The sequence below is a fragment of the Xenopus laevis genome, chromosome 4L (assembly GCF_017654675.1).
Source record: "Xenopus laevis strain J_2021 chromosome 4L, Xenopus_laevis_v10.1, whole genome shotgun sequence".
Taxonomy (NCBI): Eukaryota; Metazoa; Chordata; class Amphibia; order Anura; family Pipidae; genus Xenopus; species Xenopus laevis.
The window spans coordinates 87,095,730-87,123,163 of record NC_054377.1 but is presented as its reverse complement, the minus strand read 5'-3'; the positions used below and the strand labels follow the sequence as shown (position 1 = coordinate 87,123,163).

General features: G+C 37.2%; 1 protein-coding gene across 2 annotated transcripts in view; it reads left to right on the top strand.

The window, feature by feature from the left end:
* The window catches only part of b4galt2.L (UDP-Gal:betaGlcNAc beta 1,4- galactosyltransferase, polypeptide 2 L homeolog), a 103,175-nt gene that overhangs the window by 60,038 nt on the left and 15,703 nt on the right, over positions 1-27,434 (top strand). For both annotated transcript variants that reach the window (XM_018258368.2, XM_041590441.1), the window contains exons 3-4: positions 6,090-6,325; positions 25,807-25,994. In XM_018258368.2, the coding sequence (XP_018113857.1) occupies positions 6,090-6,325; positions 25,807-25,994 (424 nt within the window). The remainder of the gene's footprint in view (positions 1-6,089; positions 6,326-25,806; positions 25,995-27,434) is intronic.

Genomic DNA, 27,434 nt, shown 5'->3' with positions numbered 1-27,434 from the left:
TTTCTAAAATATACTCCAACCAAATCTGCACGGGAATATTTACCATTATTTATTAATCCATTTTCCTGAATAATTCCAGTTCAGAAAAAAACGTAAAAAAATAGTGAAAAATCTTACAAAAATTTGAATCGTATGAATTTTTCGAATGTTCCTCCTGAAAAATGTGATTTTTTTCAGATTTTTGCATGAAAAACGATTGAATCTTCGGATTATTGCACGAAACCCAGTGCAGATCAGGATATCTTTGGGACTTCTCCCATTGACAACCTTGGCAGGTCTGAGATGCCGGATTTTCGGTTACCGACTTTTTCCATCCGGGTTATAATAAATCCTGAAAAGTTTTGTTTCTCACTAAAAATTCGGATTTTATAGTAAAAAAATAAATAAATAAAATTTTTCGAGTTTTTGTCATTCAGACTTTAATAAATAACCCCCTTAAACGTAACAGAAATTAAGCCATCACTATGGCTGGTATTTCTTTGTTAATGTTGGGTGAGGAGAGGGAGTAAAAGGAGTAATATAGTGTGAAGTTGCACTTTGGTATCAAGGTATGCTTTTCCTCTGCAATGTTTTTTCATTCCCTCAACTCCTTTCCTCACATATCACTCCAGGGAGACAATTAGTTCTCTCCTGAAGTCAGAACTGTAGCATGTTCATGCTGTAAAAAAATAGATGGGAGAATTTCACATTTATTGCCCTAAAGGAATGAATAATTTAATGAGAACTGTGTGCAGAATATGTGCAGCAAATAAGTGAGCACGGACAGCAGTGTTTGCACGGCAAAGGAAAAATCACTTCTTTAATAGGTGTGCAAACATTAGCACTAGACTATTTACTTTGTATGTTATAACAAGCTACAACAAAGTTTTCAGTGTGTACATTTAATGATCCTTGATTGTGCCAAGGTTACAGAATAATCCAAACATTCAACCATATGCATAAATATATAATTATATATATTTTTTGTGTAACCTCACTAGTGTGAGCATGTTTGCAATTATTATGTAGTTTCAAAGAGGGACAATGCTCAGGTATAAGTGAAGTTAACAGTCACGAGCGCTATATCAAATTGAAGTCTGGTTAGCGAGCTGTCTAAAAAGAAATAGAGGTCAAATCGACTACACATTTCCATCTGCATGGCAGATATTGCCTCCTAAAATCTTGGTAAATTTTTAAGCTGCATTTTTATTTTAGGTGATCACATAGCCACAGTGTCCACTTTTAATGCTCATTTTTATGCCATAATTTACTTGGCCTCTGAATTTTCCCATTGACATAACTAGATGCGTATTTGAGGTGGTGTAAATCAATGGCATAAATGATGGGGAAAGGTCGATGTAAAAGGAAATACACATCCTTATAAATGTTGCTTAGTTCTGTTTAATGGATGCTTGTAGGGATTGGGATGGTGCAATAATCACACTTAAGAAGAAGGACAAATAGAAAGCTTTAGAAAATAGATTACATAGATTAAAGGGGTTGTTCACCTTTAAATTACCTTTTAGTTTGATGTAGAGAGTGATATTCTGATCACTTTCTGACAATTTGCGTTTAGTTTTAATCTTTTATTATTTTTGCTTTTTGCGTTATTTCGATTTGTATTCAGCAGCTCTCTAGTTTGTGATTTCAGCAATCTGGTTGCTAGGGTCCACTTAACCCTAGCAACCATGCATTGATTTGAATAAGAGACTGCAGTAGGAATAGGAGAGGCCTGAATAGAAAAATGAGTAATATAAATTAGCAATAACAACACATTTGCAGCCTTGCAGAGCATTTGTTTTTTGATGGGGTAAGTGACCCCCATCTGAAAGCTGGAAAGAATCAGAGGAAAAAGGCAAATAACTAAAAAACTATAAAAAAAGAATAAAAGAAGGCCAGAAGAAAAGTTGCTTAGAATTAGGCATTCTATACCACACTAAAAGTTAACATAAAGGTGAACCACCCCTTTAAATATATTATGCTGGTTGGAGCAAGATTCCAGGTTATTTAACTCCAGATCTTTATACAAGTCATTCTGAATTGAGAAAGCCAGTCGGAATGTCTTCAAGAGAAAAAAAATACAGCAAGTTCAGTTTATTTGACTTATTACTATAGATATACCTTATATGTTCTTTTAATAAACATGGAAAATATATTAGTATAATACACAAAAGCTATGAATATCTTGTAAATTATATCCTTATAAACGGAGAGTTCTGATGTCATCAGTTATAAACGGTGAGTTCTGATGTCATTTCTGTCACATGACTCTGACACTGAAATTTGTGTATTATAATAACGTACCCCCAGTTGCAAAATATGAGGATATTAGAAGTTACCTCGGAGTTCCATGGCCTTCAGCCTCGTGTTTTCATATGGTCATGAAACTCCTCGGTAACTTATAATATCATTATAATTTACAAAGGGGATACTTAATTCACTATATATTGAAAATAGAGGAGTTGGAGATACCATAAACTGAGGAGTTGGGAGTCGACCGACTCCACAGCCCTGCTTTTAATAGAACTCAAAACCTTGTTTTCCCTTTCTTACTACTTATTGACATCTCTTGGTACAGCTCCACAAGTACCGCCAGATTATATTATATTTAAATTATATTAATGATTAGATATGTTGTTGGGGTAGTGGCCTGCTGCCTAAAGACCCAGATTAATACAATTAAATGTCTTCTGAAATCCAAGCAAAAAGGAATAGGGAGTCTTGTGTATACTTGATGCTTGTTAAATACTATTTTTAATTTATGAATAAATATGCCATGGTTTAACATTATGTACGTATTAATTCAGTGGTTTCCTAATAAACTGAGCAGTACATAACCCTGCCATGTTACTAACCTGGCTTTAGCTGCAGTTGCTGGATTTTATGTTGAATGAAAGTGAAAAATAACTGAATAAGAAATGTATTAAGGATGATATCTGGAAACTCCACACACATTTGACCTTAAATGGCTTTTGCATAGAAGAGATCTTTATATGCAACTGGCTGAAAATTATTTCTCTTCATAATAGTTTTAAATGGTCCTATTTATATATTAGCAGCTACAGTCTGCAGAGAGCTGACTTTCTAATATAACAAGATTTTAGGACATTATATTTAAAGAGGTAAGAGACTAAGTAAAATACAAAATATTCTCCCTTGTTTTCTAATTCTTATGTAATGCACGGGCCACATTTTATTTTTGCCCAGGTCCCAAGTTGGGGTGTATGTTGGGGTAGAAAACACATGGTGTGACATGGCGCTTGAAATGCAGGCGGTATGGCATAGGTTATCTAACAGTATACAGCATTCTACATTTACAGACAATAACCATTGTCTAACAATTTACAGCCGAACCTCCACACAATTAACACTCCTGCAATGGGAGTGCAGACTCCCTCGGCCGTAGGAACACGTCACATAATTCAAGCAAAAGATTCAAAGCAACCGCACATTCAAAATTGTGCAGGTGGTGAACTTACCCCTTTATTATAACCATCACTGTATTAATATATTTTTTTTGGTGGGGGTAACCCTCCCTTCATCTGGAGGCCCTAGTTCTGTTCCCACAGGGATTCCAATTGATTCAAGAATATTACAAGAACTAGTCAATTACTGGATCTGTATTCATAGTCTTTATAAAGTGTTCATAATAACAGGTGGGTGTGTTTTTCAATTTAACTTGCAAAAGCAATTGCTTGTGATTCAAGGCCTTGTGAAGCTGGCTCTAACTCATGTTATTATTGACTGCATAGTTCACATAAAAGCTCAGGCTGGATCTCATTCCGAGACGGTAAAAATATAGCAACATTTTAACATATTTACTCTGTTGGTCTATAGTTCTGGTGGTGGGTCAAGATTTTTTACAATTATTTTTATTTTCAAGGGGCTTGATGAAGAAAGGTTTTTGATTTAATTTTCTTAACCACATATGTGTACTGTATATATTGGTTTTATTCCCAACACCAAGACATCATCATTAAGTAATATTTTTTGGTTATTGACACTCTCATATTATCCTATTTTTGCCCAAAATACCATGTTGCTAAGGAATCTCCTCTTCTTCGGGGCGACTAATCTCCCTGAAATGCCTTCCCTTGCCTTCCTTCCGGCTAGACTGTAAATCACCGGCGGGATGGCACTCGGAGAACTTCGTTTTCCGAAGTCGCCCGAAATTTCCTCATGAGGCGACTTTGGAAAACAAAGCACTCCGAGCATCATCCTGCCGGCGGGAAGGCAGGGGAGACAGTTCAGGGAAAGATTAGTCGCCCTGAAGAAGAGGAGATTTGTGGCTGGGCGACTAATCTCCCAGAATTTGAGCATGTGTCTCTGCCCTTATACAATTTCCAGTATAGGGTGGAGAATCAATAACATTTATAAAAGATGGTATATTGTCATAAGATTATGTCTCATGAGAAATAATCAGAATAATTATTTCAGTCAACTATACCAATTTTGCAATAAATAAGGTATATTGCCCTACTTGAGAGTTGACTCTATTTTTATTAGTACTCTGGTATGCAATTCTGTCACCAGCTAGCCCTGCTTCAGCTTATAACCATGTATAAGGAGTAAGGACCTGAATGAGTTCTAGTTTGCTAGGGTCTATGTTGGTGGGCTTTATGGCATCCTTCTTTAACAGTGCTATCTGTAACTAACGCATTGTATTATTCCATGCTCACTCAGCATTTTATGAAACTCGAGGTTGACCACTTACCAGCTGAAGTGTTTGCTTCAACCCTTTCAAAGAAAATACTCCTTTAAAGGGCAAGTCAAGCCTAAAATAAAAATAGCCTAATAAAATAAAACATAATTTTAAGCAACCTTCCAATATACAGTTATTTGTAAAACAATTGCTATTTAAATCAGCATTTGCCTAACTCCTAGTTGATACTTTTTAGACAATGTTGCAAAAGTCATAGTTCCCCAGCAAAGACAGGTTTGTTAATCAGCCTTGTTTTACATTGTATCAACAGTCTTACGGTCCCCATACATGGAGAGATCCGCTCGTTTGGCGATGTCGCCAAACGAGCGGATCTCCCTCCGATATGCCCACCTTGAGGTGGGCAATATCGGGCTGATCCGATCGTGGGCCCTAGGGCCCAACGATCGGATCCTAGCGTTCGCCAAACGGGCGGTCGGATCGCGGGACCGCATCAACGGACAGATGCGGCCGCGATCCGACGGGATTTTTAATCCCATCTGATCGAGATCTGGCCGACTTTCGGCCAGATCTCGATCGGGGAAGCCCGTCGGGGGCCCCCATACACAGGCCAATAAGCTGCCGACTCGGTCTGTCGGCAGCTTTTATCGGCCCGTGTATGGCCACCTTTAGACATCAGGGCAGAGAATAGAAAGGGACAGATGAACACTGCTTTCAATAGCAATACACTTACAAATAACTTAAAAACCATAGAAGATTTGTAATGAATGTATATTGCAAAGTTGCTTAGAATTATATTTACTTTTATTAGGCAAGCAGGTAGCAGGGTTAACATATAATATTCCTGCAATCTATGATTTGCACTTGGTCCATGCCTGACAGATTCATATCCAGTTTAATATTTCAATATCCCCTTTGGTTTAAAACGCATTGCTAAGAGTAGTACATGGATTAAATGATGAATGATAAAAACACAGATATTGAATCTGACATTTCAGGGTTAATGTTACTTAGTTCTCTCCTTGCCTTTGGTATTTTTGGCATACTTTTTTGACCTTCTGCCACAGTATTTTGTCTCTTCTCAGCACTACCATCACCTTATCAGAAAAAACAAGTTGAAGAAGATAACTTGCACTCATAGAATGACTTCTCTACATGAATAAATATCAAACGTTAAATCAAGCATGCTGCTGAGTGATAGGTAGTGATACCGGGCGCATCTACCAGAGCTGCAAAGGATAAGGATGCGCCTGCCAGTGTGAGAGACACTGTAATGAAATAATGCAAGAGAGCAGTGTAAACAATGTAAAAAGGCACATTCATATGGACCAGTCAAAGAAAATAATATATAGTATTCTACTACATAAAAAGTCATTCTTGGTGATATATTTTACTTAGTGCTGTATTGGTTTTTTAAATGAAAACCTATTTTTGTCTTTTTCTTCTTTAGTTGGCCGCTTACTAATTGAATTTGGCTCTCTTATGAGCATGGAGCGAGTTCAGAGGGAGAATCCTGATGTGACAGAAGGTGGGAGATACACGCCTCCTGACTGCCAGCCAAAAGAAAAGGTGGCAATTATCATTCCTTTTAGACACAGAGAAAATCACCTTAAATACTGGCTTCATTACCTTCACCCTATATTGCGACGCCAGAAAGTTGCATATGGAATTTACATCATCAATCAGGTGCGTGCAGCAATTGTTTTTAAACATTAAAAATCTCTTTTATATATTTCATTTAGTTCAATCACATCCTAAATGGATAAGGCATTTACAGTTGTAAGTTTTTTTCTTCCTTTAAAAGTATCCAGACTGCTTCCTGTCCAACATGTCTTTCTGAAACTAATAGTACTAAATAATATTAGATGTTTTCATAGCAGCAAACAGAGTCTTACTATACTTAGAAAGGAATAGCTATCGAAACATTGTTGGTGGAATCCATATGGTGTATTTGAATATAAATAAAGCCATTTTATTGTGTTTAAAAATCTGTACTTTTCTTGCTAAAGAGGGAAACAGGCTTGCCTTGGCAGAAGCCTGGCTGTCTGTAAATAAAGCATCTTATCTGTATTCAGACATTATAGACTCCTTCAGGTCACGACACAACCCTAAGTCTATGGAGGCAATCTGCTCCAAGGTTGTGTTGCTTATCTGGAATTGAGTAATAATCATGGTTATCTGCAGCCTTCCATTTTATCTGCAGGTCTTTTAACAATATTATTTTTATAGGTTATGGGTTCTGTTAAAATATATAAAGTGTCTGTAAGAATCACAAAGAAAGATGATCACTGATAAAATCTATCATGTACCTTGAGTTTTTCTCTTCTCTTCACTCTCCTGAGCTCTTGTACTTGTTTCATTATTTCCACAATATCCACATCCCTCTAAATTCATGGTGCCCCTTCCATGCATTCACAGTGTGTTGTCTGTTTTATGCATGCCCAGCAACTGTAAGGAAAGGGTCTGGCGATAACATGGTTCTCTCCTGGCTATCCATTCTTCCTCATGAGGTTTTAGTTTGCTCATGTATAGTGCAATAGTGGGTTCCACCATTGCTATCTGCGATGACGCTGGTCTCCACTTCTTGCTCGAAACAAGTTGGTAATCCACTTGTGCATGCATTTAGTTCTAGGGTTAAATGGTAGTCCCAATGGTGCCTGTTACCTTCTGTCCTCCATAGCAGCTACTGTCATGCTTTGTCACTAACATCAGCAACAGTGTAAGAGATTTTTGGGAGCTGTTCTCAGGGGTCCACATTATACTACAAGTTGTAGAAAAAGAATACAACACAAATGGCCAAGATCTGGAGAGTGGTCAGATTTATATCTTGATAATCTGGGCAAGAAAACAACATATGATGATGATCATCATCATCATACCCTACATTTAGGGAGCAGGGCCTGTCTAGTTTCAGACTCACAGCCATGCCTCTTTCAGCTGCTCTAGTCTGTTTCCGCTAAAGTATGTAAAGAAAAAAGACTAGGAGAATAGAGGTTGAGTGAGGAGAGGAAGAAAATAGTAGTGAGAGTGGAGAGTGTTTTTTTGGTGGGCCCCTAGTGTCCCAGTCCGACACTGACTGTGATTTTGGAAATGCAATGAGTCAGGTTAGCAATCTCACTAGAATTCTAACCACGGCTCCTAAATAAAAGACTCTTTTCATGCAGCACAGTAATATCTACATATCACTGCTGCTTCTAATGACTTTAATGACTCTCAATTTACAATGTATTGGTGCTGCATCAAATGTAATTGAATTACACCTTCTGTATGATGCAGTTTATACTTTATCATGCAACTGATGAACAGTCCTGTTGGGCCAGAAATATATTTTAAGTCATGCAGCGATTTTCCACTCTCAATGGAAATGTTTTTGTATCTGGCAGTGTTGAAAATCATTGTTGCATTTTCTTCTACCATTTGAAGAGCACTCCATGATGTATTGAAACCTTCTGAGAACAAGAAAAAAAGGAATATATGCTTTGCCTGAGAGCATATGGTTTAATCAGGGACTCAATATGCTTTCCTGCTTCTGCATAGGTGGGATAATTAGATGCTGTCACTTTGATTTACACACCTCTGCTGAGGCCAGGAAACCTTTAAGTTTTTCCCAGTGGTGCGACATAAGCTCTTTTTAGTGAAGAAATACTGGCTAAATTTGAAAAAAGGTTTTCTTTTCATTGTGCATGGCATACCTTTACAGATATATGGAATTGTTGCCAGCCGACAAAAAGATATGAATAAACAGCCAGTTAACCCTTATCCTGTCATAAATTGTATTCATTTTATTGACATCTAAGACATAGAGGCCTGTGATTGGAGATAAAGGACAGGGAGTAGGTAGTTGAAGCATGATCTCCAGGCCCGGATTTGTGGAAAGGCCACCCAGGCAGGATTTTAGGGGGTGGCATGCTGCCCAACCACACCCACATTGGTTCAGAATAGTTTTTAAAATAGTTTTTAAAATTTCCCATGCGTTAATCCCCATTGCTCTGGTCCTGTTGATGAATAAAGGGTTGGGGGTGACGTATGTCAACAGGCCTAGGGGTGCTCGCTATGTAAATCTGGCCCTGATAACCTCCTAGCTCCTTCAAGCGGGTTGGGATGCATCTAGTATAGTTGCCAGTAGATGCTAGATTATAGGACATATATTAAAGCATATGCTATAAGGCAGTGTAAATGCAATATATGTAGCCTTAGATTAATTATGTTTTTAGAAAACATTGCCCAACTGTCAGATGATCTGGGAACCTGTCCAACTACTTGGAATGCATTACTAAAAGAGGTTGTTCACCTTTAAATTAACTTTTAGTAGGATGTAGAGAGTGATATTGTGAGACAATTGGTTTTCATTTTTTATTATTTGTGGTTTTTCAGTTATTTAGCTTTTTATTCAGCAGCTCTTCAGTTTGCAATTTCATCAGTCTGGTTGCTAGGGTCCAAATTATCGCAGCAACCATGCATTGATCAAAACAGGCTTTTTTACGTAATACTATTGCCATGTAATATTTATATAGTGTCCACATATTTTTTAGCAGTTATTCATCAGTTACATAAGTCCCTCACCCAGTGGATCTTACCATCTGAGGTCCCACCAATGCATAAACACTGGCTTCTGATTAGAAACAACACTAGTTAAAGGAAAACTATTCCCCCCAAACAATGTAGGTCTCTATTAAAAGATACTGAGTAAAACAGCTCATGTGTAAAATCCTGCTTCATGTAAATGAACCATTATCATAATAATATACTTTTTTAGTAGTATGTGCCATTGGGTAATCATAAATAGAAAATTGCCATTTTAAAAAATAAGGGCCACCCCCTGAGATCGCACGATTCACTGTGCACACATACAAACCACATGTAAGGTCACATGAGCCAATTAACAGACAGAGTTCTGCCTTTTGCTTCCTCACTTCTTCCTGTTACAGTTAGTGTTGTAGTATTTCTGGTCAGGTGATCTCTGAGGCAGCACAGATAGAGTCACGAAATGGTGGTTCAAGGCAAGAGATGTAAAAGGGCAATATTTATGTAAATATATATTCCAGTTTGGTAAGATTCTTTAATATGTCATTCAATTTGATATAAACTATCTGTTGCTTAACTATTCATTTTGGGGGTATAGTTTTCCTTTAACTTGCCTATATGTTTTTGGGGTGTGGGAGTACCTGAAGGAAAATCAAGCAGAGATGGGGAAAATGTACAAATGCCACAAAGATAGTACCTAAGTAGTGATGAGCGAATCTGCCCCCTGTCTGAAATGGTGAAAATTTTTGCAAAACACATTGAAGTCAATTTTTTACATGCATGACAATGTTTCTCGCTCCAAATGCAATTGGGAGGCAATGGGAGTTTTTTCTTATGGTGACTTTTTTTTGTCCAAATGCATTCAAGTCAATAGGTGATTTTTGTTATGGCCACTTTTTTTTTGCAGCAAATTTTTGCCTCAGTTTCACACATTTGCAGATGGCAAGATGCAGAATTTTGGCACAAATCCATGGCTGACAAAAAAATTCACACATCACTATACCCAAGTCTGTGTTTAACTCGGTACCCCAGCACAGAGGGGGTAACTATTTAGTTAGTGAGGAACAAATAACAGATAGATAGCACCCTGCTAGAAAAATAAGTTCTCATGGGGCTCTTCATTATCAAATACACATGAAGCTGAAAGACACATCTGCCATATACATTGCATTTGGCATTCAGGCATTTAATTGCTCTGGTTCCTACTGAGAAACCATTGCAATCTCAAATACCTTTGTCCACAAGTTCTTAAAGGGATTCTGTCATGATTTTTATGATGCAGTTTGGTTTACACTACAAATAATTCACTCTACCATATAAAATGTAATTCCTGAACCAACAAGTGTATTTTTGCTTAGTTGTAATATTGGTTTATAGGCAGCCATCTCCAGTAGTTTTGCCTGATCCTGTGGTTTCAGAAAGAGCCAGTGCTGCACTTTGGAACTGCTTTCTGACGGAGTATTGTTTCTCCTACTCCATGTAACTGAAGGAGTCGCAGTGGGTTTGCATTTTTACTATTGAGTGCTATTCTCATATCTACCAGGGAGCTGTTATCTTGTGTCAGGGAGCTGTAGTCTGGTTACATTGCCATTGTTCTGCTGATGGGCTGCTGCGCAGCAGTAGAGTGACTTAAGTTTATCAGTCACATGACTGACGGCACCTGGGAAACTGGCAACATGTCTAGCACCATGTCAGATTTCAAAATTAAATATAAAAACATCTGGTTGTTCTTTTGAAAAATGCACTATAAACTGATGTGTTTTGAAAAAAACATGTTTTTCCATGACCGTATCCTTTTAATTTATCAGCTCCTAAAGATAAATTTAAGATAATGAATTTGATTTGTTAAGTGGAAGAAAAGAGAAATAATTGTAGTGACAATATTTATGAAAAGTCTATGGCAATTGAGCATTAGTTGGCAAGGGACTTTATCACACTGCCTTTTTTTTAATAATAATTTAAATAATAAGTTAATAACTGCATTAAAGGGTTTGTTCATCTTTGAGTTAACTTTTAGTATGACGTAGAGGGTGATCTTCTGAGACAATTTGCAATTGGTTGTCATTTTTTATTATTTAAGGTTTTTGCGTTATTTAGCTTTTTATTCAGCAGCTCCTCTTCTTCTTCTTCATTAATCTGGCAACTAGGGTCCAAATTATCCTAGCAACCATGCATTGATTTGAATAAGAGACTGGAATATGAATAGGATAGGACCTTACAAGCAAGAAGATAAATAAATAGTAGCAAATAACAATACATTTGTAGCTTAACAGAACATTTGTTTTTTTAGATGGGGTCAGAGATGCCCATTTGAAAGCTGGAAAGAGTCAGAAGAAAAAGGCAAATAATTACAAAACTATAGAAAATAAATAATGAAGACCAATTAACAAGTTGCTTAGAACTGGCCATTCTATAACATACTAAAAGTTAAATTAAAGATAAACCACACCTTTAATTGTGTCACTTTGGTAGTGCTTAGGAAGATATAACTTTACGCGATGTCTCTCTCCTAAAAATATTTTTCACGGCTTGTTATAATAGTGGCAGCAAATTGCTTATGTGCTTTGCAAAGTTATTTGTCATTGATATTGCTAGAGCTCTAAATATTTATGTTTTGCTCATATTTGAGATTTGGAATCGTGAGGAAATGGATGATTCCATCTTCCCAGTGGTTTCTGACTTGTGTGCTCCCAGCAGTATGGCTGGGAAAAAAAAACTAATTTAGAGCATATTAGGTTTTTGTTAGGAGCATGCCTTGCAGTCAGCAGATTGCATATCATAGTTGCTCAGTAGTGGATTGTCTTTTACATAATTTATATATTCTGCTGCAGAATATATTTATAAATAAAAATAAAAATTATATATATATATATATATATATATATATATATATATATATATATATATATATATATATATATATATTAGATCATTTAAGAGCACTCACGGGTGTTTGTGAAGAATACTTTTTATTGGAGTGTTACAATCTACCCCACATCTGTGTGGGGTAGATTGTAACACTCCAATAAAAAGTATTCTTCACAAACACCCGTGAGTGCTCTTAAATGATCTAATATGCAAACCCTTGAAGCAGCACCCGGGGCTCGATGATTTGAGGGTGAGTGCCGGTTCTACTACACTATTATATATATATATATATATATATATAATTTGCTAGGCTTCAGTTTACCCTAGCAGAAAGGCAGTAGGGTGATTAAAAGACTTGACTATGAACAAGTGTGGGCTTGAATAAAAAAAAATATAGCCTCACAAAGCAATAGAGGTTGAAAGGACATACTGTACTATATCACATTTAAAGTTAATGCAAAGGTGAACTACACCTAATCTGCTGCAGACCATGTATTTAAATCATAAATGTTGTGATTCATTTTTATCTTAAATGGGAACTGTCAAGACAAAAAAATGTAGGTTAGTTTGTAATGAATGCAGCACATACTGCATAAAACTTTAATAATGCCTCAGTAGAGTAGTAAAATGATTAACCATGTCTGAACTGGAGTTTTTAATTGTGTTTACCATGTGTAAATAAATAAAATTGTTGACCTTTAGTTATAAATTAAATATACAGTACTTTACTTGCATAAAAGTAAAGAACATAATTTAAAAAGTACACTTCGTTTATTAATGATATACAGCAGCAATTCTCTCTCCTTGCTAATAAAATAAACATTAGGGGAAAATGTCAGTTTTAATTAGGGATGTACTGAATCATCCGCAAAAGAGTCTGCTGGATACTGTACTGAAACCAAACCATGATTTATTTAACAAAATTAAAGTTAAAGGGGAACTAAAGTCTAAAACAGAATAATGCCAGAAATGCCGTATTTTGTATACAAAACATAAACATGAACTTACTGCACCACAAGCCTAATAAAGCAAATGATTTATGGTTTCAAATTTGGCCACAGGGGGTCACCATCCTGTAACTTTGTTATACATCTATGCAAGACCAAGACCATGCACATGTGGTGTGGGCTGCTTAGGGATAGTCATAAATATTCAAAACCGCACAAGTAAAATAATATCTGCTAGAAGACGATACAGCAAGACTGATTAATAATCAGAATATGCAGTCTGCACTGGGTCCTGTTTTGTCATGTAATCTAATGTGGATTTTATAGTTTTTATATTGTTTAATACATACTTTCTCCAACTCTGCAGAACCAGTGGCTGCAGCAAAATAATCCTTAAATGAGAATCCCATTTTATCTATTTAAATCTGGCTCCATGAACTCTTTCTCTGCCACTGGAGTTGGAAACAAACTGTATTAAACAATACAAAAACTATAAAATCCACATTAGATGACATGACAACACAGGGCCCAGTGCAGTCTGCAGATTCTGATTTTTAATCAGTCTTGTAATGTAAAGGCAAAAATAAAGTCCAAAACAAATCTCTACACACCGCCAACAAACAAAGCTACTTGAGTTCTGCATGGCTGAGAAGTAATGTGGGGGGTTGCCCCCTGCTGTTCGTAAGTGTTATTTTTTCTCTGCAAAGCAGCTAGGAAACGTCTGAAGTTTCCTATCCACAGCAGTCAGAGCAAGTAAAATGAAGGGGACATTTCACTGCATACAATCAGGTTTCTTATAAAAACACTAGACATTTTTAAATTAAAGTATGTTGGAGATGGGTTTTGTTTTTCATGTCCTTTAAATACCCCAAAAATGTCATAATATCTAGAGTAAGCTATGGAAGCATACAGTGTACTTACAAACAACCTGTGTTTATATTGTGGTCACTATTAAAAGTATAGCCCTTGTGTTCATTGATGGTTTGATGTGTACTTAAACATAAGACACAGAAAAAAGGATTTATGTTTCACATTGCTGTTTGGCAATATATAATGCATAGATTAGGTGTAGGCAGTTGATACATGAAATGCACTGAATCCTTTTACTGTGTGTTGAACAGATGTATGCAGTCTGCCTTTTCATGCAAGAAATTCATTCATTTTACCATTCACAAGAATTCTACATGTTGCTTCCCCTTTCAGAGAGTGAATACTGAGCAGGCTCTTTAACATTATCTTATTTAGTACAAAGCTTCAAGTGCCATTAGTGTAGGTCTTCAAAATTTGCTTTACCATTTTTGAACTAAAGTAACACCACTGAGACATTCTGTTCTCCTGCATGGAAAGTATAGTGTTATAGAATTATTATTATTATCTGCAGCTGACTGTTTCTGTGCTCAGTGCTCATTGTTAAGTGCAAGGTATAAGAGGATAATTAGTCATCTACTGTACAATATTAGAAATTATTTACAGCAGGATACAGAGTAGGGAACGGAGGTTATATATTTAATACATACAATTATTATTAACGATTAGGAGATGTTTTGAGTAATGCATAAGTCCTGTGTATAGCTGAAATAGTGTATAATGAGTCCATGTATAGGTGTGCTCTAGTTATAATAAAAAAAACATAATACTTTATTGTCCATTTAAAATTATGACAACGCATGCCAGAGGGATCATATGCTTAATGTGTTTCGTGGATCACATGACCCCTTCAGAACCACATGTGTATATATACACCCATAAAAATGTTAACCCCTTAGTATCCCTTACAAAACTATTATACCACAAGTCACTACTAAACTTATTAATATGAATCATATCAAAAACTTAACTCAAAACAATTCATAGGGAAAATATAGCAATGCTCCGCAGAAACATGATAGTTCCCATTCCCTATTCATACTCCCTAGAGACTCAAGTGTTTTTAGCTGATATTTCCAGAAAGCTTCTTTTTTCAATAACCTCCTATGCCAATCACCCCTTCTTATTTGGAAATCTGGTTTATCTATAATTTGAAATTTGATTTGTATATTCATAGCCCCATTGTGTTTCTCATGAACATGCTTTGCCAATGCTGACTTAAAATCCTTCATTAAAATTGCTGTTATGTGTTCCAAAAATCCCTTACAGGCACTCCGTATGGTTTCCCCATAACGGGGAACAACAGGAGCAGGTGGCCAAATATATTACCCCCTTGGATAAGCAATTGACATACGTTTTAATCTCATACACTTTGCTCATATTTGTGATCACAGAGTCCTTCAAAACGCTTAGAAAACGACAGGATTTACAACGGACTCTCCCACATCTATAGTTACCTTTATGTCTAAGCCAGGATCCTGGTTCCTTGGAGCCCCTAGAATCATATAGGCTCCTAGCCATGAGGCCAAATCTATGTCTTTCCTATATACAAAAAGAGGCATTGCATCGAAATCTTTAGCCAGGATCGGAATCCTGTAATTACTATACAGGTCAGTTTGTACCCTATGGCCATTTGTCTTGAACACTACATCCAAAAAAGAAATACTAGTCAAGTGAGACTCAAATGTAAAAGAAATCCCCTCCACCACGTTATTACAGTATCGTACAAACGACTGGAAGGACCGGTAATCTCCATCCCAGATCCATATACAATCATTTATATACTGAAAGAAAAAAACAATATTAGGTTTATAGGGGTTAACTGTCTCCAAAGACGAGGTTGGACTAAGAAGGTGCAAATAAAGCACCCATTGTGGCTCCACATCTTTGGAGAAAGAACTTCCTATTAAAATATAATTAGAGTGCAACAAAAGCTCAATAGATCATAGTATAAACTCAGATTGTGTCACTGAAATAAGTGATTCATTCTCAAGCCAGATCCGTATAGACTGAAGTCCCAATTCATTATCAATACAAGAGTACAAAGCAACTACATCCATGGTAAACCAAATATAAGTGGGTTTCCATGTTGCGTCCTGTAGTTTATTTATACACATAGTAGTATCCTTAAAAAAAAGTAGGTAGTCTTTCCACCAATTGCATCAGTAGTCTATCTACATAACCAGAAAGCCCCTCCCCTAGGGACCTGATCCCTGCTACTTTGTGTCGCTACTTAACATCTTCCAGGGACTTGTGAACTTTGGGCAATGCATTAAAAACTGGGATCACTGGATTCTTATTATGTAGACATTCCATCTCAGCGGCAGTTAATATGCCTTTAACATATCATATAGCAGATCATTTTGGAATTTATCAGTAGGCTCAGATGCTAAAGGAGCCTATGTATCTTAATCCATCAATTGTCACATAAGCTCCTTCTAATAAGATGACGCATATAAAACAACTGACCCACCCTTGTTGGCATTTTTAATTACCACACTCACACTCATTACTCAAAAGCTTTAGTGCTCACCTGGAGTAAGGTTACCACACAATTAAAATATTTGTTTGTTTACCATCCTATCAGTATCCCTTGGACCAACTTTTAAAACATTTTAATCTGTTGACTTTTTGAATGCAAGGGGTAATATTCAATTTTTTATACTTGTGTGTACCACCTCAAGGGGAGCTTTAGCAACCATCACATTATTTTGACTTAACTCCTTTAAATCATACAATGCATATATTTCTAGAAAATCACATAACTATAGATTAAAATCAACAATTGAATCACATATCAAAATTTCACAGTCACTTTCAACTGTATATTCCTCAGAATTTTCATAAATTTATTTAAATCTAAAGTAGCTGCAAATAAATAACAATTCGTTACAGGGATATAATTCATACCACAGGATAGCAGACTCGTTTCATTCGCAGTCAGTATACGTGACGATAATTTTATAACATTATTATTCTCAGTAGATGATTCTGTAGAGCAAAAGTCCAATATTTGTCCAACATTTGTATGCTGCTCACCAGGTCTAGACTGAGAGTCAAAATAGGCCCTGGCATTTCAGGTACACAGAGGCCCAAACAGCCCCACCAGCCCACTAAATACTGATTTTCTATGGCACCTTATAGCAGCCCCTCTGGCATTTGCCAGGACCCACAGATTGCCAGTCCGGGCCTGCTGCTCATCCACATTACTGTCCCATTCCTGATGTTGACTAGAGTCCTGTACCCCTGTCATTACCATACAGCTTACCACCTGGAGGTCCTTTTGTTCCTCCTGGATCTACTTTGGTAGCCTAGCGTATCTGGACCTGCACCCACCTCTCCTCTGCCGTTTTGGTGGCGCTGCATCCTCGTGGGTTCCGTATGCGATGTAGAGGAACTTCTCTTGTTGCCCCGCCCCCACCCCATTTTGGAGTGTCCTGATTTCTATCCATATCGCTGCCAGTCGAGGTCGGACAATAAAAAAGAGTGTGAATCACGTGAAAGTTCTTGCTCAGTAAACTGTACCATTTTACTAGACTGGACTGTAAAGGAAAGTTAAATTGTGCCGAGCTAGTATTACGATGTTGGTACAGGCCAGAGCCATAGTTTTTAGCTCTCCTTATATAAATCTGCCCATTATCATATTCACGTTTGTCACGTTGAAACTTTTCCCTTTTTATGTATTTAACTGTATTTTCATATTGTTTAATATGCTCAGTCTATTTGCATGCTTTGTAGAACTAAAAGTCTCTTGCATCTGGCCTATCCAGACCACAGATAGTTAAATTGTCCAGCTATTGGTATGAGCATGGGTTACATGTCCCTTTAAGGTGTAGTGTATCTACAACACATAGGCTACTGTACATAAAATTAGATTGATTGGATGCCAGGAGGTTCTTTGGTGATAACAGAATGGTAGTTTATTGTTCAAAGACAGTCTCCCCAGGTTTACTCAGTTGGTAAGAGGCAGGTATAGCATATCACAGAGGAGGGAGGATAGCAGAGGATGATACAGCAAAATGAAGACTGTCACTCCCATAAGGCATAGTAGTCAAGTGTACATCAGTTCCCAGAAGACTGATATACCTCTGTGGGGATCGGGATCATCAGTGGAGTAGTTAGGGAGACGAAGTCTAAAGCCTAAACACCCTGTCCACTGAGTCCCTGCACTAAAGACTAACAAAGAAGCCTTTGGGAAGCTACTCCCTGCTACTATCCTTGATGGAGCACACAGCTGCTCATGTTATATATGCTGTCTATCTCACTCTCCTCGAGAGTCTATAAAAAGAGCTGCCCAGTGATAGCTAACCTCATTCACGGGGTTTCCTGGTCCCTAACTTATTCTCCAAAGGTGCTGTCCCTTTGGGGCAAAAAGGCTTTGCTGGGCCTTGGTGATCCCAGGCTCAATGGGAACACCCAGCTTCAAGGAGCCAAAGAGGAAGATCCTCCCCCCTTACACACACTATATAGAAGTGTGGCAGGGAGGGGTCACTACACTCTTGGCCAATAGCAGATGGTCTAATATATGAACTGTTACAAGGGCTTATGCCCAATAACAAAGGAGAAAAAGGTAGGGAATTAACTCTATGGGAGCCTAACAGATGCTATAGGTCCCAACACATACAAGACACCTTTGTACCCGTTGGTTGCCATGCTGTTTTATACTGTTTTTCCAGCTGTGGTAAGCATTAAGGCTGTGTTCGTTCTAGGACCTCCGAAAGCCATCTCTAAGGGCTAGTCCACACGGGGAGATAGCCCTGCGTTTGCGGTCGCGGCGACAAAGCGCCGCGCCAGTCGCCGCGACCGGCGCAGGCGACAGTTTTGTATGGGCGCCTATGTAAAAACGCCTGTGCTAACCACACGAGGCGATGCGCTTTTCAACAGTCGCCTGAAAAAGCCTGGCGAGGCATTTTCAGGCGACTGTTGAAAAGCGCATCGCCTCGTGTGGTTAGCACAGGCGTTTTTACATAGGCGCCCATACAAAACGTCGCCTGCGCCGGTCGCGGCGACTGGCGCGGCGCTTTGTCGCCGCGACCGCAAACGCGTGGCTATCTCCCCGTGTGGAATAGCCCTAAAAAGAGAGCTCCTTATCTAAAAGCCAAACAAAGGCTTCAGCTGGTTGACAGATGGGATTCTTTTTTTTTTTTTTAAATTTTTTATTGCATATTAAATAAAGAATATCAAATACATATCAGCATAATTATAAGTTACAATATTCTTTTTACACGATATCTCGCTTTCTTTTATTATTTTTCATTCCCTCCTACCATTTCATTAAGTCAGAACTAAACCCAAAAAAAAAAAAAAAAAAAAAAAAGAAAAAAAAAGGGGGGGGGGCATTAAGTAAGAAGAGGAGCAAGAAGCAGAGTCTTATGTATCCACTTATATGCATTTTTTAGAGCGCAAAGCGTTATTACATCTCATACAAAAAGTAAAAAACAGTATTCCTTGAATCTCATTAACCTAGACCCATATCAGTTGGAAATCTGGCAATATAGGGTTCCCAAATAGTTTTAAACTTCCCCAGTTCATTCTTTGATATAGCTGTTATTTTTTCCATAACTAGAATCTCCCCTAGTTTAGCTTGTATGGGTTCCCAGGTCTGAGGTATTGGGCCTTTCCAATATTTAGCAATAACTAGTCTAGTAGCCAAACATACCTTATATATCAACATTTTTATATTTTCCGTATAGTCCTCCTTTTTTATTATTAGGTTAAGAAGAGCAATTGTAGGGCACGGGTGAACCTGAATATTACATATCCAACTTATTTCCTGGAATACCAGCTCCCAGACTTTATTTACCTGTGGGCACTCCCACCACAAGTGTAGATAAGTTCCTGTTTGTCCACATCCTCTATAACAGAGGGGTGGTATCAAGTTATTTATTTTATTGATTTTCTCCGGGGTCGTATACCATCTCATTATGGTTTTATAACAATTTTCTTTTAACATAGTATTTATAGAAATTTTTGAAACATTTTCATATATTTTATTCCAGTGTTTTTCTTCAATTACACCCCCTAAATCTCCTTCCCATTTAGACTGATACATTGGAGATCGTCTATCCACTTCATGAATCATATGATAATACAGTCGGGAAATAAATCCTCTGCTTTTTTGACCGGATTTACATTCCAATTCATATTTAGAGTAATTAGCTGCACACCCTTTCTTTATAAATTCTTTTAACCAGTGTGACAGTTGTAAGTACCTAAAATATTCATGGATGGTAATATCATATAATACTTTAAGATTATTAAAAGTGACTACTTTATTCCCTTCTACTAAATCTCCTACCCTTAATAACCCCTTTGATGACCACCAATAGAAGTCAGCTGCAATAGTACCTGGGAAAAAATCCTCATTCCGAAACAAAGGAGTCATTAAGGATCCCTGATTACATAGCTTATCTTTCCATTTATAAGTTGCCCATAATTTTAATGAATGAGCTACACAGGAAGTAGACTGCTTAATCTCAGGTGAATACTTGAGTTTCCATATGCACTCAGACAGATTTACTTTTAAATGTAGGTCTTGTTCGAGTTTGACCCACCTTGGTTTATCCACCTTTAAATGCCATGCCTGCATTTGTGCAAATTGGGCCGCCTTATAGTAGGAAAATAGGTCAGGAAGCCCCAGACCTCCCTTAAGCTTATGCCTAAAAAGGGTTTTTCTGCTTATTCTGGCCTTTTTTCCTACCCACACAAATTTTTCCATAGCCTTTTGTAACGCTCTACATTCCTTCATCGGGTATTTAGTAGGAATTGTTCTAAACAAATAGAGAATCCTTGCTAAAACATTCATTTTTACGCTATAGATGCGTCCCAACCATGATATACTATACCCTTCCCATGTAATCAGATCTTTTTTAAGTTTTTCCAGCAGTGGTACATAATTAAATTTATTTAGATCTTGATATCTTTTAGTTAACCTTACCCCCAAATACTTAACTGCCTCAGGTTGCCATCTAAAGTTGAACGAATCTGACATCCTTTCAGCAATTTCCAAAGGGATATTAAGATTCAATGCCTCACATTTTGATAAATTTACCTTATATCCCGAGAATCGACCAAAAACTCCTAGGGCCTTGTATAGGTTTGGTAATGAAATTTGTGGTTGACCCAGTGTTAATAAAATATCATCGGCGAATAAGCTTAACTTATACACCTCCCCTTCAATTTCTATTCCTGTAATATCTACTTTTTGCCTGATATACTGTGCCAATGGTTCTATGCAAAGGGCAAACAAGAGGGGGGATAGTGGGCACCCCTGTCGTGTCCCACTTTTAATTTCAAAAGCTCCCGATTTGATATTACTAGTTCTAACTTCTGCCATTGGTTTGCCGTAAAGGCGCTTGACCGCGTTTAGAAATGGACCTCCAATGCCAAAGGTCTCAAGTGTTGCACAGAGATATCTCCAATCCACCCGATCAAACGCCTTTTCGGCATCCAGGGATAGCACAATAGTCGGCAGCCTTTTTTTGTTCACTATATCCATTAAATTTACTGTTCTCCTGATATTGTCAGCAGCATCTCGCCCCCTTATAAACCCCACTTGGTCATAATGTATCAGCTTAGGTAGCTGCAGATTTAACCGTTCAGATAAGGCTTTAGCAAAGATCTTTATGTCTGTGTTAATTAATGATATGGGTCTGTAGCTTGAGCACAGCCTGGGATCCTTCCCCTCTTTGTGTATTACTATTATTTGCGATATCAACATCTCAGGAGGGATTGGTGTATCCCTAAGAAATGCATTAAACATTCTTGTCATGTGGGGAATTAATTCTTTAGCATAAGTTTTATAATATTTCCCCCCAAACCCATCTACCCCAGGAGCTTTTGAGATTTTCAATTTCTCTTTTATTACTACCTCAATTTCTTCCGATGTAAATGGTGCATTTAATAATTGAAGTTGCGCATATGTAAGTTTAGGGAGTTTGCAGTCATGTAAAAATCTACCCATCTCCTGTTCTATTCCCCCTGATTTAATAGTTTTTTCACCGTTGTATAGGCTGGTATAAAAATCTACGAATGCTTTATTTATTTCTAGTGGATCCTTAACCAGTTCCCCCCTTTTTGTCTTAATAGTATCAATCGTTTGTTTTTTCCGTACCCCCCTTAGCATTCTAGCTAATAGAGTGTCCGGTTTATTAGCCCTTTCAAAAAAATTTTGTTTAGCCCATAGCATTGCTTTACATGTATCTTCTGAGAGCGCTAGATTTAATTCTGTTTTTACTTTTACCAAATTCATATATACTTTATTATCTCTATTCCTTTTATACTCTTTCTCACATTTTAGTAGTTTTTCTCTTAGATTATTTAATTTCTCTCGTCTCTCTCTTTTGCGTTTTGCTGCCACCTTAATTAATACTCCGCGCATCACTGCCTTATGTGCTTGCCATAACGTGGTTATTGAAGTTTCGCCTAAATCATTTTCCTTAAAATATATTTTCAGTTCCGACGCTACACTTGTAACCACCTCTGGAATACATAGCAACAATTCATTCATGCGCCAGGAAAACCCCTGTCGTTCCGAAAAAATGTCTACCAGTGAGGTCACCACCATAGCATGGTCGGACCAAGATATTTCCCCTATGTGGGAGTTAGATATTTTATCAATAATGGAGTGGTTAATCAGCACAAAATCTATCCGAGTATATGTTTTATGAGGGTGGGAGTAAAACGTATAATCTTTGTTTGTGGGGTTAACCAATCGCCATGTATCAATTAGGTTATGATCTTTCACGAGATTAATAAATCTTTGTCTATTTGGATGAGTCTCACCTGCTTTTCCTGGTGGGGATCTGTCAAAAATTTTATCATATATCGTATTAAAATCTCCCGCTATAATTACTAATGGGCACCAATTAGCATCTAATATCTTAGATAATATTTTATAGAATTGAGCATCTGGATGGCTCGGTGCATAAATATTTCCCAGAAGACAGATGGGATTCTTTTATACAGAGTGCTTCTCAGTGGACTGCTGATTTATTTTCATACAAACCAAATACTGAGTGTGATTTAACTTTCAGTTTCAGCTGTTTAGCCCTGTTTAGTGTAAGCAACATCAAACTGTAAAAACATTAGGCAAATTGTATGTTCAGTAACCCGGTCGTACTGGGGGGGCCTGGGCCCACTGCTGCCGCACCGCGCTGCCATCCATGTGCGAACCACCCGCCACCCCCTCGCTGCGCCACCGAGCACGTGTGCTCGTGCGCAGGTGCACTCTATATTTTTCCCACGGACGCGGCAGGAAGGCGCCTGCAAATCACGGATCTGGCCCGGCGGGTTTTTTTCCTGCCGGCTCAGTCTGACCCTGTCAGCACCTATGTCCTATTGTCCTGTTCACTGAACTCGTGTTAAAGATGGTAGTATACTATTGAAATTAATGAGATGTAGATTTGTGTGTGCTACAATTTGTGGCATGTCAGTGTACAACTGCAAAATCTGTTTTATTCCATATATTTTATTCCATAAATATATTGTCTGTTAGTCAAAGAAACAGCAACTATGTAGAACTCAAAGAAAATAAATATTGAATAAAGATGTTCCATTTATTTGGTTTCCTACCTTTACTTTACTGTTATAATGTGTCCTAATTTTTAAAATTAGTATCTGCAGCATATACCCGTTGTCATGACAACATATACTGATATATAAAAAAAGAGGGACCTTTTTTGTCTCTGTAACACCCATTGTTATGTAACATTGTGAGGCAGTTCACTAAGAAAAAGCTACTGCTGCACCTGCCTAAAACTGTATATAGTGATCCCTGGCCTTTTTAGAGGGATTTTCACTTCATTAGCCGTACATTTCTCACTCATTCCCTTTGCTGTTGATGTTCTTAAATATCAGCATGCCTTATTAAAGCAGATTGTCTGAATTACAGAAATAACATACAGAGTAGTTTGAGATAAGTTTGAACCATCTGCCGGTTCACTTTACACTTTAAGTGGTTTATTTTAGGCTGGAATTTTGCAATTGGCCAATGGAAAGAGAAACAAGAGCAGCCAAGATGCAGACTGATCAGCTGCCTATATGTAACAGCAGGTCAGCTGATAATATAAACTGGGATAATGCTGTTATCTGAGTACCCCATAGCATTTAGTATTTGCTAGTGCACCTGTATTGTAGATTGTATTGTTTCCAAGACCAAATATATACAATGCCAGTATAGTCTGAATATAGCAGGAGCTGTTAATCACTTAATTGGATGTTTTTCTACTGTTAAGGAAAACAGGACAAATTATTTCTTATGCAGAGTTGTTGTCATAACATAAATCTTGTTTTTCAGTAACAATTAGTACATAAATGATATAATGTATGTTCCATTTGTAACAGAAAAACAAAAATAATGTTAAATGATGATGTTTATGCATAAGAAGTAATTTAACTTGTTTTCCATATATTTGGCATAATTAGTGCTGGACTGGGGCACGAAGGTCCCATGCCTGTTGATAAGAAAACAATGTTTTTCCCATATCTGTGAGACTTGTTTAAACTTTAACTGTGTAATATAGTCAAGTAGGCACTGTTTTTCAAAACTATTTGTTCGTTTGAGAATGCTAATTCAGTAAAGTCTATAAGAATCATTTTATACATAGAAATAACGCAATGGTGGGCAGCTTCCAAAGAACTCATTCTGGACTAATCCTATGTGAGCAGCTGTGTCCTCTTGTATGTTCTGTTGTTGCATTGGGCTCCATGTGCTAGTACAAGCTGTGTGAGAGCACATATCAATACAGAGAATAACACAGACATATAGGCAGTGTGCACTAAACAGGCCAAACCTTACTCTCCTTGTCCTGTTTAGAGTTCAGGTTATTTGAGTTGCTATATTCTCTAACTCTCCAATTTGCACTGTGCAAATTCTTCCTGAGCAATTCACCCTACCAGCCATTTTCATGTGAACAGTCTCTTTGCATTCTGCTGCTTATCTGTAGCAATATATTTGGCCTCTGTCTTATTCCTGGCCCCATCCAGAGTGCTAACTAAAACTGGCCATACACATAAAGATCTGCTCATTTGGCAAGGTTGCAGAACGCGTGGATCTTTGTCTGATTGGGCCACCTACATGCTAGGCCAAATTTGGCCAAAAGGCCAATGATCAGATCATATTGTAAGTCTAGGCAGACCCATCGGGAGAAGACAGAGTGGTTCTTGTCCAAATTGATTTTCAAAGCTGGCCGAAAGATATCTGGGTGATTTTTGGAGAGATATGTCGGCTCCATACATGGTCAGATAAGCTGCCTACTTGGTCTGAAGGGGCTAACTTAAAGAGGATCATGCACTGTAAAATTTGCTTATTTGGCGAGGTTGCCAAACGAGCAAATCTTTTACAATGTGGTGCTCCTACAGATGTACTCTGAAATAGGGGCAGTCTTCCACTAACTGGAGCAATGATCGGGGTCTCTGGTAAGAGATTGTAATCACTGAGGGTTGCCTTCACCACCACCCCAGTAATTAGAATTTTCTTTCTCCTTTCAAGTAATAGAAAAACCCCACAAAAAAATCAGCCATACCAAAAGGACAGAGGTACCTCAGTGTTGCATGATCCCTGCGTTTCTTCCTCCTTAGGAGTGTATTAGACATTTTCCAAAGTAAACATGAATTTAGAAAATTGGTCCTGGTCCTTGGTACTCATATTTGGTTTTTTTTCACAGTGAACCTTCCCTTCTAAATCTTCTAGCTTTATACTATAAATAAATACAATATATATATATATATATATATATATATATATATATATATATATATATATATATATATATATATATATACATACATATATATATATATATATATATATATATATATATATATATATATATATATATATATATATATATATATATATATATATATATATATATATATGACCTATTTTATCTTTTGTCATTGTGCCACTCATATATGTTCCTTTTGTTACTCACAAATGCCTGTATCTTTGTTTCACAGTTTGGCGAGGACACTTTCAATCGGGCCAAGCTATTGAATGTTGGTTTCTTGGAAGCAATGAAAGAGGCAGACTATGACTGTTTCATTTTCAGCGATGTGGATCTTATCCCTATGGACGACAGAAATTTATATCGTTGCTATGAGCAGCCACGACATTTTGCCATTGCCATGGACAAGTTTGGATTCCGGTAAGCAAAAAATGGATGAAAGTTTAAATGAGATAAAGCAGTTTAATATCCAGAAAATATGTAAAGCAAAAGCATTGATGACCATGCTTATAAAAGTTGAATCAGAAGCTTGAATGCAGTTAAATAGGGCACTGTAAATATCATATATATTAAAAACCCAAAAGTGTTTGCATTACACGATGTTAAACCAGAAAAAGCAAACAGAAACCAAAGTATGTTAGCTTCCAATTAAGCATCATTGATAGAAAACTTATGGAAAAAACTGTTGACAGAAGGTCCCACATTGTTGAGAGTGCAAGTGTTATTCATCAAGGTTGTATCAAGGTTAATTCAGTAATTAGTATTATTTACTGAAGTTGTTTGCAGCAGGAAAAATATGAGGTTGAGAGCATGCTCTAACCAATCATTATCATAGCACCAATATAATGAATAAAATATTTCTGGAATAGATTTAATATATAACATTAAATTAATTTGCTGGGTTCTTATTGTTATGTCTGGTATTCTTTACATTTTCACTTATTTGAAATTGTTTTTATCTTCATGGTTTTAAATATTAATTTTGGGACCATTAGCAGTTTGCAGCATGTTTTACCTAATGCCAAAATGTTAACTAAAGAGATAAGTTGGTTAGATATTTTTTTCAGTAAAGTGGACACCATCTCACTCTTACAGTATTAGTTATTAAGCTGTATTTCTTGGGGATGGGTATTCTGCTACTTTGTCTCTCCTGGAGCTACACTTCCAAATGAAACCTGAAAGCTGGACTCTCTACAGAGCAAATGCAATTTCTTCTGTTCTGTGATGCAGACTTTCTGACTGAAGTGAGGCCTCCGCTCACCTCATGGCTTAAACATCTACAAAATACCCCTGTCCCTGAGTTCAGAATCTCCTGTCTATGTCATTTCTCTTCAAACCTCTATTTATCTGTTCTGGTTTACGAACTGGCAAATTATGGTTCATATTTTTGTTTAGATTAACACATTTTCTTCAATCAACTTGAGCTCTTCTCTTGAAAAGAGATGTTATACATCATTAAACAAAAGACCTATCAACCTTCAGGAATAAAATAGCAAATGCTTTTTTAATGTCTCAGGGAGTCTTTAGGTGTTTATTAATTCAGGCTGGCAGGCAGCGACTCTCTAGCATTAGTTCATTTTGCCGCTAGTACCAACACGTTTATGCTATTAACAAACCATTGGTTCTCATAAATATCAAGAAGCTGAAGAAGTGACGAACACAAAAAAACCCTCACTGCCTGTTTGAAGTGAATTTAAATGCTCAAAGGCAGGTGCAAGTCAGCTGACCGATCTTTCCCTTAAAAACAATCTTAATTGGATAGATTTTGTTGTTTTTTCCTGTTAATGAAATGTTACTGTTTACCTTTCTTATTATTAGACTGTTAGTCAGTAAAAGCCATTGTGTTTCCCCCAAAATTCT